We start from the raw sequence: 19898 nt of genomic DNA, 5'->3' as shown, positions 1-19898 counted from the left end.
CTGTTTCCCATTGATACAAGCTGAAATAATGATATAAAATACATGAAAGAGTATATATATTAAACAATAAAACATTACTAGTAAAGACCACAAAGGAATAAACATGAGGGCACTCACATGAAGATTGAGTAACATTACTATACATTCAAACTTTACCAAGCATATTGAAACCTCAAGATTCACCTTACTGCTGAAAACTCTTCACAGGTTATAAACAGAAGGCGTAATTAGCCAAAGAGGCTTTACAGCTGTTGTAAAGTAACCACAGACTTAACTTAAAGGTGTAGCCTATCATAAATGAAAGGAGACTAAGCCCAAACTACACCACATTGATCATGAAACCTAAAATGTAGATACTGCCTGTGAGTCATCCTTTCAGTTATACAAGCCCATAAACAAGGTACAAAATGTATGCCATACCTTAGGGAGACCCAAATTAACAGGTAAAAAATACAGAGACTCACAGAACTAGAGGGGAACCCTAAAACCCCAAAACAAATGAATGTTGAAACCCTGGGCAAAGAGCTGAAGGTCACATGAACTGTAACAATAGCAAAAGGAAGAAAGAACCCGCAAATAAACCTCCATGTTCTATACCTCTTGTAATGACAGAGAGATGACTAGAGATAGGCCTAAAAAGGGATCTATGAAATAGAACACTGTAAAAAAGAGAACCAGGTCCTAGAGGTATATGGACTAAAAGAACTAGGGATGTGCGGAATGTTTCGGGTACAGAACGATCTGTACCCGAAACAGTGAATATCGGGTGATTCGGATCCGAACAGAATCACCCACGAAGAGCTCCGAATAATTTTGGATCCAAAACGAATCACCCCTGTTTCGGATCCGAAATATTTGGATGTTTTGGCTCTCCATTTTGTGGCCAATAGATCCCCCTCCATTTTGAGCAATGACGTCTATTTGAATTTCCCGCCTTTTTGCCTCCCATTGACTTCAATGCAAAAAGGTCTGATGTGATGTCTGCTCGAATTTCAGGTCCCAGGGGCAAAATAGTGGGGTGGGGTGGTAGTGCCTAATGGGTGGAGGCTATCACCCCAATTGCAGAGGGTTTGGGCAAAGGGCTGATTTTTGGTGGATTTCTGAAGTTTTAGTGTCTTTGGGGCAGATAGGGGGCATAACATGGGATCTGTGCCAAAAGAGTGGGGTGGGGTGGTAGTGCCTAATGGGTGGAGGCTACCACCCCAATTGCAGAGTGATTGGGCAGAGGGCTGATTTTTGGTGAATTTTTGAAGTTTATGCGTCGTTAAGGTTTTCCCCCATTAGGTATAATGGAGGGTGTATTGCTTCACGTTGGGGGGAAGGGGTGGCCTAGAGCGGTGTGGGGTTGGTGGTAGTGCCGTGTAGGGGCAAGGAAGCTACCTGAATTTTTTCAAAGGATTTAGGCAGAGGGCTGATTTTTGGTGAATTGTTGAAGTTTACGCGTCTTTAAGGTTTTTCCTCATAAGTTATAATAGAATGGAGCTTTCAGCAGCCCCATAAGTGCACTTGGGGGGTGCTGGGGTGGCCCAGAGCGAGTGGTGGTGTAGTGCACATAGGGTGCCAACCAACCCCATGGGTTTCTAACCCATGGCGTACAGGGTTCTGTTGTTTCTGAGGTATTCTGAGTGTGGATTCAATGATAGCAAATGAGATTTTCAATGAGACACCATGAATCCACTCTAATTTGCTATCATAGAATCCACACTCATAATACAAAGGTGAAAGATCAGTGCTTATTAACATGTCCCGAATACTAGGGGTTTTTCGATCAGCAATCAGGGGTGAAACTTCACACCCTGGTAGCTCAGCCACTATATGCCAATGCTTGTTAATAATATTTTTGATCTTATATGCCAACGGAGTGTACTGTAATGACCAAGTGAGGCAGGAAGTTGGACTACGGACCATGGTATTAAACAGTAACCAGTGGTCTTTAGAATTGGAGCTGGCAATCGTGTGGGCAGCCAATCTCATGAGTGGGGAGAGCGGGCTTAGCCCGGTCTTCCCGCTCAGCGCCCCAAACCGGGTTTCGCAGATCGTGAGACCCAGTCCATTTTTAAACATATTTTTATACCACCCAAAACCTATGTCTCTGGGCGGTTTACAGCAAAATAAAAACAAAGTAAAACATTAGTTAAAAGAAAAATGAAAAATTTAGAACATTACAGCAATTTAATTTTTTTAAAGAATATTTTAAAACAGCATTAAAACCATTAAAACAATATTAATTAAAAGCCTGGGTGAACAGATGCATTTTTAAAAGCTGTCAGAGATGGGGAGGCTCTTATTTCGCTAGGGAATGCATTCCAAAGCCTCAGGGCAGCAACAGAGAAGGCGCATCCTTGAGTGGCCAGCAGACGAACCAGTGGCAACTGCAAACTGACCTCTCCAGCAGATCTCAGTGGGCGGTGGGGTTCATGATGAAGAAGGCATTCTCTTGAATATCCAGGGCCTAAGCTGTTAAGGGCTATATAGGTTATAATCAGCACCTTGTATTATGCCCGGAAACATATCAGCTGCCAGTGTACCTCCTTCAATACAGGAGTTATATGGTCTCTCCGAGATGACCCAGACCAACCTGGCTGCCGCATTCTGGACCAAGTATAGTTTCCGGACTACTTACAAGGGCAGCCCCACATAGAGCGCATTGCAGTAATCCAGTCTGGAGGTTACCAGCAGATGTATCACTGGTTTGAGGTCATTCATCTCAAGAAATGGGCACAGCTGGAGTATCAGCCGAAGCTGATAGAAGGCACTTCTGGCCACCGCCTCAACCTGGGAGAACAGGCAGAGGCTCGGATCAGAAGCACCCTTAGACTGCATACCTGCGAAGGAAGGAAGGAAGGAAGGAAGGAAGGAAGGAAGGAAGGAAGGAAGGAAGGAAGGAAGGAAGGAAGGCTCTCTGTCCCCAGTGGGCTCACAATCTAAATATGAGATAGAGACCAGCAACAGCCACTAGAGGGATGCTGTGCAGCTGATGAATTGATTACACATTTATGCACCTGTAAGGTTCCTGAGGGTTGTATTCCCTCACCTTCATTTTAAATTTACTTCTTGAACCACTTGGGGCTGGCACTTGAGGATGGGTTGTCACCAGTATTTGGATGATAGCCAGCTCTAACTTTATTTTTCAAATGATGCCAAGGAAGCCATAGATGTCCTGAACCACTGTTTGTTGGGGGGCAGGGCAGTGATGAACTCAAGCAGAAACTAAAACCGGACACTACAGAGCTATCCAGTTCTGCAGCCAACCCATAATTAAGTGAATTACTTGCTCTAGTTAGGATAGTGATCTTCCTGAAGGATCTGGTTTGCAGCTTGGAGATATTCATTGACCCACCTTTGCACCTGGATAGTCAGGTAGCAGCCCTGGGCAGGAGTGGCTATGCACAGCACAAGGGTCTCCACCAGGTGCATTCTTCCCTGGAATCAGCAGGCTGGCCAGTATTACCCATCCCTTGGGCACCCCCAGACTGGATTACTGTTAGTGTCTTACGTTCCTGGTGGAGTTTGTTGTAAACCACCCAGAGATGTAACATATAGAAATATGTTAAATGAATGAATGAATGAATGTGAAAATTCCACACAGCAGCCAGCCACGTACTTGATGTGCACGGAACTGGCTCCCTTCGAGCCTATGGTGGGGCAGTGGTGGCTTTAAGGATGGGGGGGTACACTCTCCCCTACACCACCTTCCCCCCTCCGGCGCTCTGTGTATAAATAGTTCGGCAGGGCGTCAGCAAACCTCCTTGCCTCCCTGTTGTTTTCCTAACTGGAAGTGACTGGAAATGGTGTGCACATGATGCACACACGTGTATACAGCACTTCTGGTCATTTCTGGTCAGGAAAACAATGGGGTAGCAAGGAGGTACGCTGCCACCCCATCGAACTATTTATACACAGAGTCTCAGAGGGTTAAGTGCCACAGGAGAGGGGGTAATTGTACCCTCCCCATCCTTATAGCCACCCCCAAATTCAAACTGGTTCTAATGTAGGGGTTCCGAACCTGTTCGGTGTTCTAAGGATAGAATGCTCAACAGTTTCGTGCACAGCCCTACCAAACACCCATGAGACCTCTGTGCTCTGGCAAGGCTTTAGAAGTTTGGCAGTCTGCTACATAAGGGAAAGTTGTAGAGATTATGGTTCTCTCAGCCTCAATCCAGACAGAACCTAACAATTATTGGGCCTCCTTTGTTGGGATTGGTAGAATGTGCCTTGTTGCACCCATGCATGCCTTCACATTAAGCATTTTATGAGTTTCTTCTTTCTAATTTCTTTCTTCTCCTCATAATCTAATGTACAAAAATTGGACTAAGTGGCTCAATTTTCCTTGAGGTCTACTGGACATCCAAAAAGATAATCTGGAATAACTCCTCCCACAGACAGGGAAAAATCCTTCAGGAATTATTTCTGTAATTCCTGCTTTTGTACTTTGTGTCCATGTTGAGAGGACTGTCCATGTTCTGACAAACATTATAGTAGTAATATCTGGGGAGGTGATATGGGGTCTCTACTCCAATTAGTCTTCAACCACATCTTCCAGTAGGATAAATTCACAGGACTCAAAAGAAGATGCTGAGTCCCACCTTTCACTAACTGAGAGAAAAATTCATATGCTAACCACCAAGATAAGCCACAGTACTATTGATATAGGAAAGGAATTGCCTCATATTAGGGATGTGCACAAAACCTGTTTGGCCTGTTTGGCTTGATTTTGGACCAGCTTTGAACCAGTGTGAGTAGGTTCAGTTTTGCTTTTGCTTAGCCACACACACACACACACACACACACACACACACACACACACACACCCATTTGGTTCAAATTCAAACCCAACTCAAACTGGTTCTAAAAGGCTCTACATAGAATATAATGGGGACATGAACTGGCCCATTATTACCTATGAAGAGTACCCAGGGGCACAAATCCAGGGTATGCAGTAGGCACCCAGGGGTGCCTACCACCCACCAAACCTCAAAGCAATCTGACACTCCTGCGATTTTTAGTGATTTTTTGGATGATTTTTTCCAATTTTTGCATTTTCCCCATAGGGAATAATGGGTATTTAAGGATGCCCCCACTGTCCCCCTGGTGCACCAAAGTGGGTTTGGGTATAAGGCCTGTATGGCCACAATTCCCCCCAGGATCCCCAAGCTGGTTGGGTTCATGGACCTTAATTGCTGTGAACTCTGAGTTGACAGAGAGACTACAGCAATTAAGGAGTAGGGATGTGCAAAAAATTTTGGGTGATTCGGGGCTGAACCGAATCACCCCCGATGTCCCCCGATATTTTTTGGGCACGAGCCGAATCACCCGAATTTCGGACCTGAAAAATTCGGGTGATTCGGTTCATGGCTGATTTTTGGCGATTTTTCAAAGTTTTAGTGACTTTGGGGCAGTTCGGGGGCATAGCATGGGATCTGGGCAAAAGGAGTGGGGTGGGGTGGTAGTGCCTAATGGGTGCAGGCTACCACCCCAATTTCAGGGGGATTGGGCAGAGGGCTGATTTTTTGAGAATTTTTGAAGTTTGGGTGTCTTTGGGGCAGATTGGGGGCAGAAAGTGGATCTGCCCCAAAGGAGTGGGGTGGGCTGGTAGATGGTGTCTAATGGGTGGAGGCTACCACCCATCCCCAATTTAAGAGTGATTGGGCAGGGGGTGAATTTTGGTGAATTTATTTTTATGAGGTTTGTCTTCATAAGGTGAAGTGTGCTAAATTGATTACTTCCTCATATTATTCATAGTAAAGGAAAGTGTGAAAAAGTGAAAGTGGGGTCATGAGAGTTGTTTAATTGAAAACAATCTTATTTGCTATGATAGAATGAGAATTCACACCTCAGAAGTTTTTCACACCTCAGAGTGCCTGATAGCTTTGGGGTTTGGGTGGTAGTTGGCACTCATCAGTGCCTACCATCCCAACCCAGTTTTGGGGAATTGAACCTTTCAACCAGTTTGAACCAGTTTGAATAGAACCAGGCTCTGTTTGGTTCCAACTCGGACTGCCATTGTCAATTCAATGCCCTCTTTGGTTCGAGTTTGAACCTTCCAACTGAACCAGTTTGAATTCAAACCAATTGGGATTTGAACCTGTTTGCACGTCTCTACCTCATACACCACATTAATGAGCTCTCAACTGATACTGACAAGATTTTGATTTCATTTTTCCTGTAGCTCTATGAAATTTTCCCTTCACTCATGAAACATCTTCCAGGGCTTCACCAGAAGGCAATTTCCGCTATGGATGAGGCAGTTTTATTTGCAAAGAAAGAGATACAAAACCATAAGATGCAACAGACACAGTATGAGCCACAGGATTTCATAGATTTCTACCTACTTCAGCTGGAAAAAGTGAGTGTTGGTTTTGTATGAAAATAATAGGCCTGTGCACAAGCACAACGTTTGGGATCAGGTCTGACCTGATCACATCAGACCCTGAAAATGTTAGTTTGGGGTCTTCTCAATGTATGTATTAGGGATGGGCAAACTGGTTCGAATTTGAACCAGTTCAGTTTGATGGTTTGAATTTGAACTGAACATGCATTGGGTTTGACCTGCAGGTTTGAATTTGAACTGAACTGAGCCTAGTTTGATTTGAACTGGTTTGAACCAGTATAAACTGGTTCAAGCCCTCAAAACTGGGTTGGGTGGTAGGCACCCATGGGTGCCTACCACTCACCAAACCCCAAGGCAATCAGACACTTCTCTGATAACTGGTGAATTTTTGAAGTATATTTCAATTTTTGTATTCCTCCCATAGTGATTAATGGGGATTTGAAGATGCCCCATTCCACACTTTTGAGGAGAGCCAGAACACCCCAAAATGAGTCTGTGGGCATGGCGAGCTGGCCTCCACCCCCTCAAGGAACCCCCTGGGTGCCTACCACCGACCCGTTTTTTGCCCTTAGGTACTCCACATAGGGAGTAATGGGGAATAATAAAAAAATTCCAATAATTCATTAAAAATCATCAGAGTGCCCAAATGATTTGGGGTTTGGGTGGTAATTGGCAGCCATGGGTGCCTACCACCCAACACAGTTTTGGAGGCTCATACTTATTTGAACTAGTTCAAACCAGGTTTGAATTTGAACTGAACCAAGGGGAGTTTGAGCAAAACCAAGACCAAACCTCCACCCCCCAGTTCAAACCTGATTTGAATTCAAACTGAACCAGGCAAAACAGTTTTGTCCACATCCCTAGTTTGTATTGGAGTCAAGATCGGGGTCAGGGTACAAGAAAACATTTTTAAAGTATTTAAAGTAACCTCAGATACTCAATGTGAACCTAGAAGAAAACCAACATAACACCAGAGAGTTGCAGGGGAAGTGAGGTAACATCAGAGAGTTGTTATCTTACACCAGAGACTTGCAAGAGAAACCCGGCAATCGGCTGGCAGATGCTAATGTGAGTTTTAAATTGGCTAAAAACTTGATTTAAAAAAAAGAGAGAGAGATATATACATGGACGGGCAGGTAGGTGGGCAGATAGTGGGCAGAAGATGGGATCCCCTCCCTCCAACAGCATAAGAACATAAGAAGAACATAAGAACAGCCCTGCTGGATCAGGCCCAAGGCCCATCTAGTCCAGCATCCTGTTTTGCACAGTGGCCCACCAGATGCCTCTGGAAGCCACAGACAGGAGTTGAGGGCATGCCCTCTCTCCTGCCATTACTCCCCTGCAACTGGTACTCAAAGGCACCCTGCCTTTGAGGCTGGAGGCGGACCACAGCCCTCTGACTAGTAGCCACTGATAGACCTCTCCTCCATGAAGTCATCCAAACCCCTCTTAAAGCCATCCAGGTTGTTGGCTGTCACCACATCCTGTGGCAGAGAGTTCCACAAGTGGATCACGTGTTGTGTGAAAAAGTACTTCCGTTTGTTGGTCCTAGACCTCCTGGCAATCAATTTCATGGAGTGGCCCCTGGTTCTAGTGTTGTGTGAGAGGGAAAAGAATCTCTCTCTCTCCACTTTCTCCACGCCATGCATGATTTTATAGACCTCTATCATGTCTCCCCGCAGTCGTCTTTTTTCTAAACTAAAAAGCCCCAGGTGTTGTAGTCTTGCCTCATAAGAAAGGTGCTCCAGGCCCCTGATCATCTTGGTTGCCCTCTTCTGTACCTTCTCCAGTTCAACAATGTCCTTTTTAAGATGTGGTGACCAGAATTGTACGCAGTACTCCAAGTGTGGTCGCACCATAGTTTTGTATAAGGGCATTATAATATTAGCTGTTTTATTTTCAATCCCCTTTCTAATGATCCCTAGCATGGAATTTGCCTTTTTCACAGCTGCCGCACACTGAGTCGACACTTTCAACGAGCTGTCCACCACAACCCCAAGATCCCTTTCCTGGTCCGTCACCGACAGCTCGGATCCCATCAGCATATACTTGAAGTTGGGGTTTTTCGTCCCAATGTGCATCACTTTTCACTTGCTAACAGTGAACCGCATTTGCCATTTTGTCACCCACTCCCCCAGTTTGGAGAGATCCTTTTGGAGCTGCTCACAATCTGTATGGGATTTCACTACCCGGAAGAGTTTGGTATCATCTGCAAATTTGGCCACATCTCTGCTTACCCCTGCTTCTAGATCATTTATGAATAAATTAAAAAGCATCGTTCCCAGTACAGATCCCTGGGGGACCCCACTTCTTACTTCCCTCCATTGTGAAAACTCTCCATTTATACCTACCCTCTGTTTCCTGTCTTTCAAACAGTTAGCAATCCACACATGTACTTGTCCCTTTATCCCATGACAGCTAAGTTTCCTCAGGAGTCTTTGATGAGGAACTTTGTCAAAAGCTTTTTGGAAGTCCAGGTAGACTATGTCAACTGGATCACCTTGATCCACACGACACTCTCAAAGAAGTCCAAAAGGTTGGTGAGGCAAGATTTACCTTTGCGGAAGCCATGCTGGTTCACTTCCAGCAGGGCCTGTTCTTCTAGGTGCTTTACAATTTTATCCTTGAGGATGCTTTCCATCAATTTGCCTGGAATGGACGTTAGGCTAACCGGCCTGTAATTTCCCAGATCACCCCTGGATCCCCTTTTGAAAGTCAGTGTGACATTTGCTATTCTCCAGTCCTCTGGTACAGAGCCCGATTTCAGGGATAAGTTAAATATTTTAGCAAGGAGGTCGGCAATTTCACATTTGAGTTCTTTGAGGACTCTTGGATGGATGCCATTCGGCCCTGGTGATTTGTCAGCCTTCAGTTTTTCCAGACAGTTTAGAACATCATCCCTTGTTACTTCTATCTGACTCAGCTCTCTAGCCTCCATCTCTAAAAAGCCTCGTTCAGGAACAGGTATATGCTCAGTATCCTCTGCCGTGAAGACAGACGCAAAGAACTCATTCAGCTTCTCTGCAACCTCCATATCCTCCTTAATAATCCCTTTCACTCCCTCATTGTCTAATTGTCCAACTGCCTCCCTGGCAGGTTTCCTGCTTCTGGTGTACTTAAAGAAGTTTTTGTTATTCCCCTTGATACTTTTGGCTAAATGTTCCTCAAACTCTCTTTTTGCCTCCCTTATTGTCACCTTGCATTTCTTTTGCCAGAGTTTGTGTTCCTTTCTGTTCTCTTTGTTTGGACAGGCCTTCCAATTTCGGAAGGAAGTCTTCTTCCCTTTTATGGCTTCCTTGACGGTACCCGTTAGCCATGCTGGCATCCTCCTGGACTTAGTGGTACCTTTCCTCCTTTTGGGTATACAATCTAACTGGGCTTCTAGTATTGTGGTTTTGAGTAAACTCCATGCACTCTGGAGCGAAGTGACTCTCCTGATTTTCCCTTTCAGCTTTCTTTTCACCGTACTCCTCATTTTGGAGAAGTTTCCTCTTTTGAAATTTAAAATATCTGTGTTTGACATCCTTGGTGATTCTCTCCCCGCATGTATGCTGAATTTGATGGCACTGTGGTCACTGTTCCCTAAAGGGTCGATGACACTGACATCACGCACCAGATCCTGGGTGTCACTCAGAATTAGATCCAAGGTCGCCTTCTCTCTGGTCGGTTCCATGACCAACTGTTCTAAGGCACAGTCATTTAGCGTATCTAGAAATTTGACCTCTTTGTCCTGACTTGAATGTGAATTTACCCAGTCTATGTGTGGGTAGTTGAAATCACCCATAATTACAGCCCTGCCTCTCCTTGACGCCTCCCTGATTTCCTCCTGCATCTCCCAGTCACTGTTGGCATTTTGATCCGGAGGGCGATAGCACGTCCCCAGTAGCACGATTCCTTTCCGGCCTTGTATAGTCACCCACAGGGTTTCTGTGGAGGACTCCAGTCCACTTAGGTTTTCTAGCTTGTTAGATTCTATCCCTTCTTTAACATACAGTGCTCCCCCTCCTCCAAGGTGCCCCTCCCTGTCCTTCCTATAGAGTTTATACCCAGGGATAACAGTGTCCCACCGGTTCTCACTGTTCCACCATGTTTCTGTTATGCCCACTATGTCTATTTCTGTGTTAGCAACCAAGCACTCCAGCTCACCCATCTTGGCTCGGAGGCTTCTGGCATTGGCATACAAGCACCTATACACTGAATCTCTCACCTGATGTATGCTATTCCTTTGACTCTTTGACCTGCTGGCACAGCCTCCCATCTGCTCTTTATGCAGTTCTGCTCCGTCCCCATCTGTTTTATTTGAATTCTTTGCAGCCTCACACTTTAAAGGATGGCTTTTGCCAAACGGGATACTGCCCAGCTCCCATCGGCTGTTCCCCAGGTGTCATTTTAAAAGCTGCTCCGCAACCTTTTTGATTTTAAGCGCCAGCAGTCTGGTTCCATCTTGGTTCAAGGCCTTGCTTGCCCCAAAATGTGTCCCAGTGCCTAAAAAATCTAAACCCCTCCTCCCGGCACCAACGTCTCATCCACACATTGAAACCCCTCAGCTCTGCCTTTCTCACTGTACTTGCGTGTGGAACAGGTAGCATTTCTGAGAATGCTACCTTGGGGGTCCTGGATTTCAAAATGCTACCTATCAGCCTAAATTTGGCTTCCAGGATATCACGACTGCATTTCCCCACATCGTTGGTGCCGACGTGCACCACGACAGCTGTCTCCTCCCCAGCACTGCCTAGGAGCCTGTCTAGACGCTGCGTAATGTCTGCAACCTTCGCACCAGGCAGGCAAGTCACCGTGCGGTCAACACGTGGGTCACAAACCCATCTCTCTATCCCCCAATGATCGAATCACCAACTACAAGGAGGCCCCCACCCCCCAGAGGAGTATCCCCTGTGCGAGAGGATATGGGCTCATCATCCACGGAAGGGGTCCCTTCTAAAGGAGCATTTCCCTCTTCCTCAGACCGATGTCCTCCTCGCCCAAGACCTTTATTCTCCCTGACAGCAGAGGAGCTACCAGCCCTGGAGTGGGATGCCTCTATCACATCCCTGAAGGTCTCATCCACATGTCTCTCTGTCTCCCTGAGCTTCTCCAGATCCGCCACCTTGGTCTCGAGGGTACGGATTTGTTCCCTGAGAGCCAGGAGCTCCTTGAACCGAGCACACACCCATGACTTCTGCCATGGGGCAAATAGTCGTACATGTGGCACTCTGTGCAATACACTGGGAAGTGCCCCTTCCCCTGCCGACCTTCTATCTTCATACTGTTTTAGTTGGCTCTTTACAGTATTTAGGGAGCTTATTGTCCATTAATTAGATAGTTAATTAGGATAGGTCTCAGCTGTAATGGTCAGCTATTTAACTGTCCAAACAGCCTTTACCAAGAATATGAGGGATACGAGGGAGGGATATGTACTTATGTTCTCTTCTCCACCAGGCTCCTTGTGATCCTTGTGATCGCGGGTGCTTGTTCCAGGCTCCCCCGCACAATTCCCGCTAAACTCCTGCAAAACTCCTACGTCCTATTTGCTATCCCTCTTTGCTTTCCCTGTCTGCTATGCTCTGTTCACTATGCTCTCGGGCCTACACCTCATATGTAGAGTAGGCTTCCAACTGTCACACAGGATGTGAGTCAAAGGAAAGGAATGGAATGTGGGGCCCCTCCCAGCCCTAGCTGACTCCACCCCCACTACTAAGTAAACACTGCCTTTAGGTAACCCTAAGAACTCCTAGCCCTATAGAGAGAATAGATAGAGAGACTAAGACCTACCCCTTAGAGAGAAACAGCCCCTGCAAAACTCCCCTCTTAGTTTGTTTGAAGTGGAAAAGGCTAGATGTTTAGAAGGGCTTGCTCAGCTTCTCAGCTTCTCAGCTGTGTCTGCTCTTCCCAGAGTAGCCTTCCAACAACTGTCCCCCTTCTATATCGCTGCTGCCCAATATAGGTGTTTCCCATAGCAATTACTTAAAAAACAAATTCATCTCTTTGCCACCATTTGGACTTCTGTAAAACTCCAAAATTTTGTGAAAGGAGTCAGAGAAGTCCAATCTGAACTAGGCTGGCCAGTTGACTCTCTCCGAATCCCTCCAGGGAAGAGAGCTGGTCTTGTGGTAGCAAGCATGACTTGTCCCAATAGCTAATCAGGGTCTGCCCTGGTTGCATCTGAATGGGAGACTTGATGTGTGAGCACTGTAAGAGATTCCCCTCAGGGGATGGAGCTGCTCTGGGAAGAGCAGAAGGTTTCAAATTCCCTCCCTGGCTTCTCCGAGATAGGGCTGAGAGAGATTCCTGCCTGCAACCTTGGAGAACCCACTGCTGGTCTGTGAAGACAATACTGAGCTAGATAGACCAATGGTCTGACTCAGTATATGGCATTTTCCTATGTTCCTATGTTCCTAGTAAATAATAAAGAGAAAGTTTTTCGCACAACCTCACGGCCCTCTCATCTGCTGTGCCACATGCTCTCATAAGCAGTGACTGCAAGAGGAGGGAGTGAGAGGACTTCCCCACTCTGGCATCCTTAGAGCAGCTGCCACACTTGGTGCAGCTGCTCCTTCCCAAACTCCCACTTACTGGTGGAAATGGCGGCGGGCCAGGGGGAAGCTTCTTAACCCAAACAGTCATCACCCAGACAATTGCCTGCTGATGTTTAATGGCTGGGGTTAAAAGTTGGGTTCGGTAAGTGGGCAGTGCTGGGATCAAGCTCAATCCTGGTGCTGCAAAGGAGCAGCCTAACCCAGGCAGGCCTGCCCTAGTCTGGGCTAGGCTGCTCATGAGAACAGCCTCAGTGAAGCACTTCACATGAGCAAAGTGAAGCGCCTTGAGGTGATTTGCAGGAAGAGCATGCTTAGCCAAGCAGGGAGCCCTCCCTGAGCAACCAGATCAGCTGCCCACAGGATTACCGACTCCGTCACAGAGCCGGTAGGGGAGGCGGGGATCAGGGGTCTGCCCGGCCCCCGGAAGTCCCACGATGCCCCGTGTGAGTGTGTGGGGCATCCTGGGGAGACCCATGAGGTCGGGAGGCTTGTTGTAGCCTCCCGGTCGGGGGTCTACTTGTGTGTTGCTGTGAAGCAGAGCTGTGCTGCAGTAGAACACGATCAACTAATGGGGTTAGTGGAGCACTTGCTCCGCTAACCTTATTTAAGGGGAGGGGTATTTTGTGAGGTTTGATGCCGGGAGCCGCAGAGCTCCCATGACAGCACACGAACAGGAGGAACCGAGCTAGGCTCCCTTAGCCCGGTTCCTCCTGGTCGTGAGAATAGCCTCTATGTCTATCTGAAGTATCACTACATGTCCTGCTTTAATTAAACAGCAACAACTACAGGGCCGCCATTTATATTTTATGAACTTTATTAAGACTATTGAATAATTTCCATTTAAGAGTATTATCTATATACTAGCTATGTCGGGCGCAGAGCATCTGCACCGCTTTCCTCTTGCTCCCCCCAGCTGCCAGTGCTTTCCTCTTGTCCCCCCCCCCCCGCTTTCCTCTTGCCCTTTCTTGGCCACTGCTTTTCCTTTTCCCTCCCCTGGCCTCTGCTTTCCTCTCACTGCCCATTGGCCACCGCTTTCCTTCCCCCCACCTCCACCACTGCTTTCCTCTCTCCACCTGTTGTCCTCCACTACCCTTTTCCCTGCCCTGGCCACCACTTTTCCTCCTGCCCCCAGCCACAGCTTTCCTTGGCCTGCCCATTGGCCTGCACCTTATCTTCTCTGCCACCGCTTTCCTTTCGCTCTCCTAGCAGTTCGCTCACAAACTCTCACAAGAGCTGCCACACATGGCATTAGTGATGGGTATGCCTAAGAGAAATAGATTAGATTAGACTAGATTAGATTAGATTAGATTAGATTAGATTAGATTAGATTAGATTAGATTAGATTAGATTATTTCCTAATGGGCTGAAATTTGGGACTCTTAGGGATGAGACCCTGAATGCCTGAGGCAAGTGAGAGCTATTGGCAGGCTTGGGGTGACTTGCAGATATGTTGGTGTTTAAAAAATTAAGGTGGGGAAACTAAGTCTAAAAACTCCCCCAGCACACCAACATGTTACTCAGTGGGATGGAATGTCCATGAACTCAAGCAGTTAAACAAACAGAATGGCAGAGGTAATGGACCTAATGGAAGTAATGGGAGGAAGCTTTGAACAAAAGAGAGGGATTGCTCTTCCAGTGGATAAATTTCTCACAAGACAGTCACAAGGGCTTCTGCTTCTGAGGGGGAAAGGTGTGTCAAATCATTGTTTTCTGACTGGCCATTTGTGTTTCTGAGGGGAGAGGAGTAGATGGGACTGGGTACCAGCCCCCCTGCCCCCCCGATAACACCCTGGGGGGGATGAATATGAAATAAAATGCAAGTTACAGCAGGTGCTCCTGTCTTTGTTGGTAACATTGGTTTTTCACCAGGATTAGCTACAAGCTTAGGGAACACTTGCATACCAGGGATATACTGCCATCTTTTGTTGCAGGTCAATTCTTTTTTTAAAATTCCCGTTTCTTTCAGGAGAATGAAATAGTGCCTGGTCTGGCAGGTGGAACCTGTGCCTTCTGTCCAGTCAGTTGTGGCTTTGGGTATAGACAGCATGCTTACAGAGAGTCAAACAAAAATATGGCATGGAAGCATAATAAATAAATAAATAAATAAATAAATAAATAAATAAATAAATAAATAAATAAATAAATAAGCAAGCCCTATTCTGCTTCTCAGTCCTACTCACCCTTCAGAAGAGAATATCCTAGCACTTCTCTCTCTTTCCTCTCAGATCTGCCTCACTCATTCTTACACCAGCACCAAATGGATTTATGCTGTTGAACCTGCCCCTCAAAACCCATCTCACTTCTTTCCCAACACAGTTTCTGGGGGCATTTGGTTGTATGTTAGTAATAACTGCAAAATATCTGTAATTTTTTGTAAATGTTATTTCACCATTCCTATTGTCAAAAACAGGATAAAGATGGTCCCAACTCTGCCTACAATGAGGACAACTTGGCTCAGTGTGTTCTGGAATTAATGGGTGCAGGGATAGATACCACTTCCACTACTCTAAAATGGGCACTGCTCCTCATGGTAAATCATCCAGAAATTCAAGGTGAGAGAGACCTGTGCAATGTCGGTAAAGATTCTTCTTAACCCCCACAGAGAAGAATGTAACTTTGCTATGTTTACTGGTGGATCTGAATTCCTCCAAGATTTCATACATATCTCAGATAAGGAAGTCCAAAAACATCACACTCAGCTAGAAATGTGCACAAATCAGTTTTTGTGAATTGATTCAAGTTTGAATCGAATCATGCTGGACCAGCTTTGGGGAAGGGGGAGGGGGTGGGCAAAGGGGAGGGGGAGGGCAGGAGGGAGTGGGGGAGATGGAGGGCAAGAGGGAATGGGGGAGGGGAGGGCAAGAGGGAGTGGGAGAGGGGGAAGGAAAGAGGGAGTGGGGGAGGGCAAGAGGGGGTGGGGCAGGGTGGAGGGCAAGAAGGAGTGGGGCAGGGGGAGGGGAGGGCAAGAGGGAGTGGGGCAGGGTGGAGGGAGAGGGCAAGAGGGAGTGGGGGAGGGCAAGAGGGAGTGGGGCAGGGGGAGGGCAAGAGGAAGTGGGGCAGGGGAGGGCAGGAGAGGGGGATGGGGAGGGGAAGGAGGGCAGGAGAGACTTGGGCAGGAGGGTGAGAGGGAGGGGAGGGTGAGAGAGAGGGGTGGGAGGAGGAGGGCAAGAGAGAGTGGGGTGGGAGGGAAAAGGGAACAGCCAGCCCCAAAGAGCGCCCAGATGCTCTGTGCGGGTTGGCTAGTTTTGCATGTTTTGCATTCCAGCTGTGAGGAGTCCATCTTGAACACTTTGCACATTTCCACTTGTTGAAAAGTTTTGTGGAGAATTATGACATGTTTGGCTTATTTAACTTCACAACTTATTTTGTTCCCCAGCTGTGAAGATTCTTTCTTAAACTTTTTGCACATTCATGCATTTGCACATGAGTTGTTATTTGCTGGGTTTTTCCAAGGTTTGAGATTTGCTGCATCATGGTGTATGTTTATACATTTTCATATGTATGTTTAATACATTTTTACCTTGTTTGAGGTTATTTCATAAATTGCTGTTTAAATGTTGTTGCTTTGTCCATGATTGCCTGTGGTTTATTATTGGGGGACAAAATGGAGGCTCAAATTGATTTGAGCGTGGATTGAGGGTGATTCAATTCGACCTCGAATCTGGTAAGCATCCTCAAGGGTGATTCAATCTGAAGTTGAATCATTTGAATTGGCCAGATTCAAGGCAAATTGATTCGGCCACAAATCAATTTGCACATCCCTACATTCAGCCCAAGATCTATTCTGAAGTATTTGGCTTTATTGAAAGACTAGAAAATCCTAAACTCTTTCCTCCCCCCACCCAGCAGCTCACAAACTCACAAACTCTTTAGGGGGAGATGTTTGGGTTTCACCTCATAGGCAGAAATGAGACTGGACCCACAACTGTTCTGGGCTTAGTTGTGGATCTGAATTCCTCTTAGATATAATATGTATCTCAGATGAGGGAGTATAAAAACATCACATACAATTTCAGATCTAATAATGTATCTGTGGTGGAATCTGCTTCTCTCACCATGTTGCTAACACTTGTCACAGACCAGACTAAACTAAGACCCATGATTTCTATGCTTAACCACTGCCACCAAGTAGACTTTTCTTTTCTCAGGCTGTGTCTAGTGTAACAACCCTTCAACCTTTGTAGTAAAACCCAAACCCAGTAGTGTTGAACGGCTTTAGGTGTAGGGTGGAGACAATCAAGCAGATGCTTCTAATCTTTAAATACAACAATAAATTTAACACATTTAGTCAATTTAAAACAGTAGCTTTGGTTTCTTTGTACAGCATAACATTAAAAACAGACAAACAAACCCAACAGTTCTCATAAGAGCATAAGGGCAGAAATAAAATGGTTGAGAAAATTCATCCAACTTACCTATATCTATCTATCACTCAATCAAAAACATCTTTATTATGGTCCTAGACCAGCATAAAATAGTGTGATGCAGTAATTATGAGTGCATACATTAGGATTGGACAGATTATGAAGCAATAAAACCATATTACATTAAAATTGCTACATTAATTGACTATTGCAATGCGCTCTACATGGGGCTGCCTTTGTACGTAGTTCAGAAACTTCAGTTAGTTCAGAATGTGGCAGCCAGATTTGTCTCTGGGGTAACCCGGAGAGACCATATTACGTCTATTTTGAAACAATTGCACTGGCTGCCGATATGTTTCCAGGCAAAATACAAAGTGCTGGTTATTACCTTTAAAGCCCTGAATGGCTTAGGCCCGAGTTACCTCAGAGAGCGCCTTCTTCTGCTTGATCCCCACCGCACATTAAGGTCATCTGAGGAGGTTCGTCTCCAGTTACTACAAGCTCGTCTGGTGGCGACTCAGAGGCGGGCCTTCTCTATAGCTGCTCCAAGACTGTGGAATGCGCTCCCTGCAGAAATCCATAATTTGAATTCTCTATTAGCCTTCAGGAGGGCCCTTAAAACGTATTTGTTTGGCCTGGCTTTCCAGGGTTTTTTAATCGGTTTTAATATTTTAACCCAGTTTCGGTGATTTTAATTACTGCAATTGTTTAATTCTTGTTTTAAAATGTTTTAACATTGTTTACTGTTGTCATATTGTTTTTAATTTTTGTTTTATCTCTTTATTGTTTTAGCGGTTTGTTTTTAATTGTAAACTGCCCTGAGCAATTTTGGAAGGGCGGTATACAAATCCAATCCAATCCAATCCAATCCAATCAATCAATCAATCAATCAATGTTACTATAAACTATAATTACTATAAAATTATTACTATAAAATTACTAGTAGGTTTAAACTATAATTACTAAAAAAATGCTACTCTGCTGTGAGGACTGTGAAGCTACTACCACAGCTCAGCTTAAATATAGTAAAATATATTAAAACTAGCTGGCTTGAGTGCAGAGCATCTGTGCCTCTATTTCTGCCCCCTCCTTCCCCCTCCCTCTCAGCTCTCCCCCCATTCTCAGCCCCACTGGCTACTGCCACTGCTTTCTCTCCCGCCACTGCCGTTCACTGCCACTGCTATTCCCCCCTTCCACTGCCATTTCTCCCCCTGCCCCCCACTGCCACAGTTTTCTCCCCCCTGGCCACCATCGTTTTCTTCCCCCCTTGCCACTGCCACTGTCTTCTCTGTCCACCACCTCTTTCCTCCCCCCACCCAGCAGCTCACAAACTCACAAACTCTTGCAAGAGCAGAATCAGAATCTTGAATGTTACAGCCACAAGTCAAAACAAAATAAAAAGTTTACAGTTATACAGCAGTAAATAGAGTATATATGATTAAAATTAGAATTAATTAAAAATTTCAACAATATTGGAAACATACTACTAATAAAAATTAAAACAATAAAATTTCCTTATTAACCATCCAGTGACGTATATTTATGGTGGCAGCACAGAATTTAGCAACATTAGATGTAATTACGAACTCTGAGTTCGAAAGCAACAAGGAACAATAAAATTGCTCCTGTCAACCAGGAAATTTACATAACAAAGGTGTGATGAAAGATTCACGAATATCCTTATAGAACAGGCAGAATAATAAAATATGTTCGATAGTTTCAACCTGATCCAGCCCTCAAGGGCAAAGTCTATCAGTAAGTGGAACCCCTCTGTAACTCCCTTCTAGGACCGCTGAGGGTAAGCAGTGGCAACGAACCAAGGTAAAATCTTTCCTATACCTCAGAAATTCCAGCCAAGTAAAATAATTTATTGCGGAAACTAGGTATCTTCTTTCCTCCGAGATATAAAATTTAGAGACCTTCCCAAGATCATTTTGCTGTTCAGAATCAAAATCTCATTGTTTAACCAGCAGCCTTGCCTGATCAAAACCCAATTTGGAGAAGACTGTAACAGAGAGGCCCAGAGTAGCTATTTTAGCCTCAATAGACTGGATCCACCTGGAGCCAAAATTGTCTTGAAAAATTAGGGTGGGCAGGCAACTGGATGATAGATTAGTTTAAGCCAGTAGCAAAGTATTGTAATCCAAACATTGGCTTCCACTCTAATAAAGCCAGTTTCCAGATGAATGGCAGCATTAGAAACTGATCTTGGGGTATTAAGTGCAGTTCTCAAGAATTTTGACTGCACATATTCCAAAGTTACTATATTTAAGAAAGAGCCCAACTGTGCTCCATAAAGTAGTTGAGGCAATGACTTGGCTTCAAATAATTTAAAAGCCACTGGTAAGTAATAGCCACCTTTTGATCGCAAGTACTGTAAAATGGCAAGCGAGCTTTTCTGAGCATTGAAGTCTACATAATTCATGTGGACCTTCCTAGTGCCCCCAGCATGGAAAACTACCCCCAGGTACTTAAAAATAATACCTGTTCAATAAGTTGTCCCTCAGTCCTCCAAGTGCGACTCTTAGGTCTCCTTGCAAAAGCCATTATTTTGGTTTTCTGATCTCCAAACTGTCCTCCTTGCAGTACAGATTTAATGCACTCAGCATTTTTCTAAGGCCAGTAGGAGTTCTTGATAAGAGAACTGCATCATCTGCATAAAGCAAGATA

General features: G+C 45.3%; 1 protein-coding gene across 1 annotated transcript in view; it reads left to right on the top strand.

The window, feature by feature from the left end:
- Positions 1–19898, top strand: part of LOC128350628 (cytochrome P450 2J5-like) — a 68635-nt gene that overhangs the window by 25846 nt on the left and 22891 nt on the right. The window contains exons 5-6 of the mRNA XM_053309018.1: positions 6170–6346; positions 15275–15416. Coding sequence (XP_053164993.1) covers positions 6170–6346; positions 15275–15416 — 319 coding nt within the window. The remainder of the gene's footprint in view (positions 1–6169; positions 6347–15274; positions 15417–19898) is intronic.

This window comes from Hemicordylus capensis, chromosome 3 (genome assembly GCF_027244095.1).
Source record: "Hemicordylus capensis ecotype Gifberg chromosome 3, rHemCap1.1.pri, whole genome shotgun sequence".
Classification (NCBI taxonomy): domain Eukaryota; kingdom Metazoa; phylum Chordata; class Lepidosauria; order Squamata; family Cordylidae; genus Hemicordylus; species Hemicordylus capensis.
Note: the sequence above shows the minus strand (reverse complement) of the source record. Positions and strands in the feature narration are given on the sequence as shown.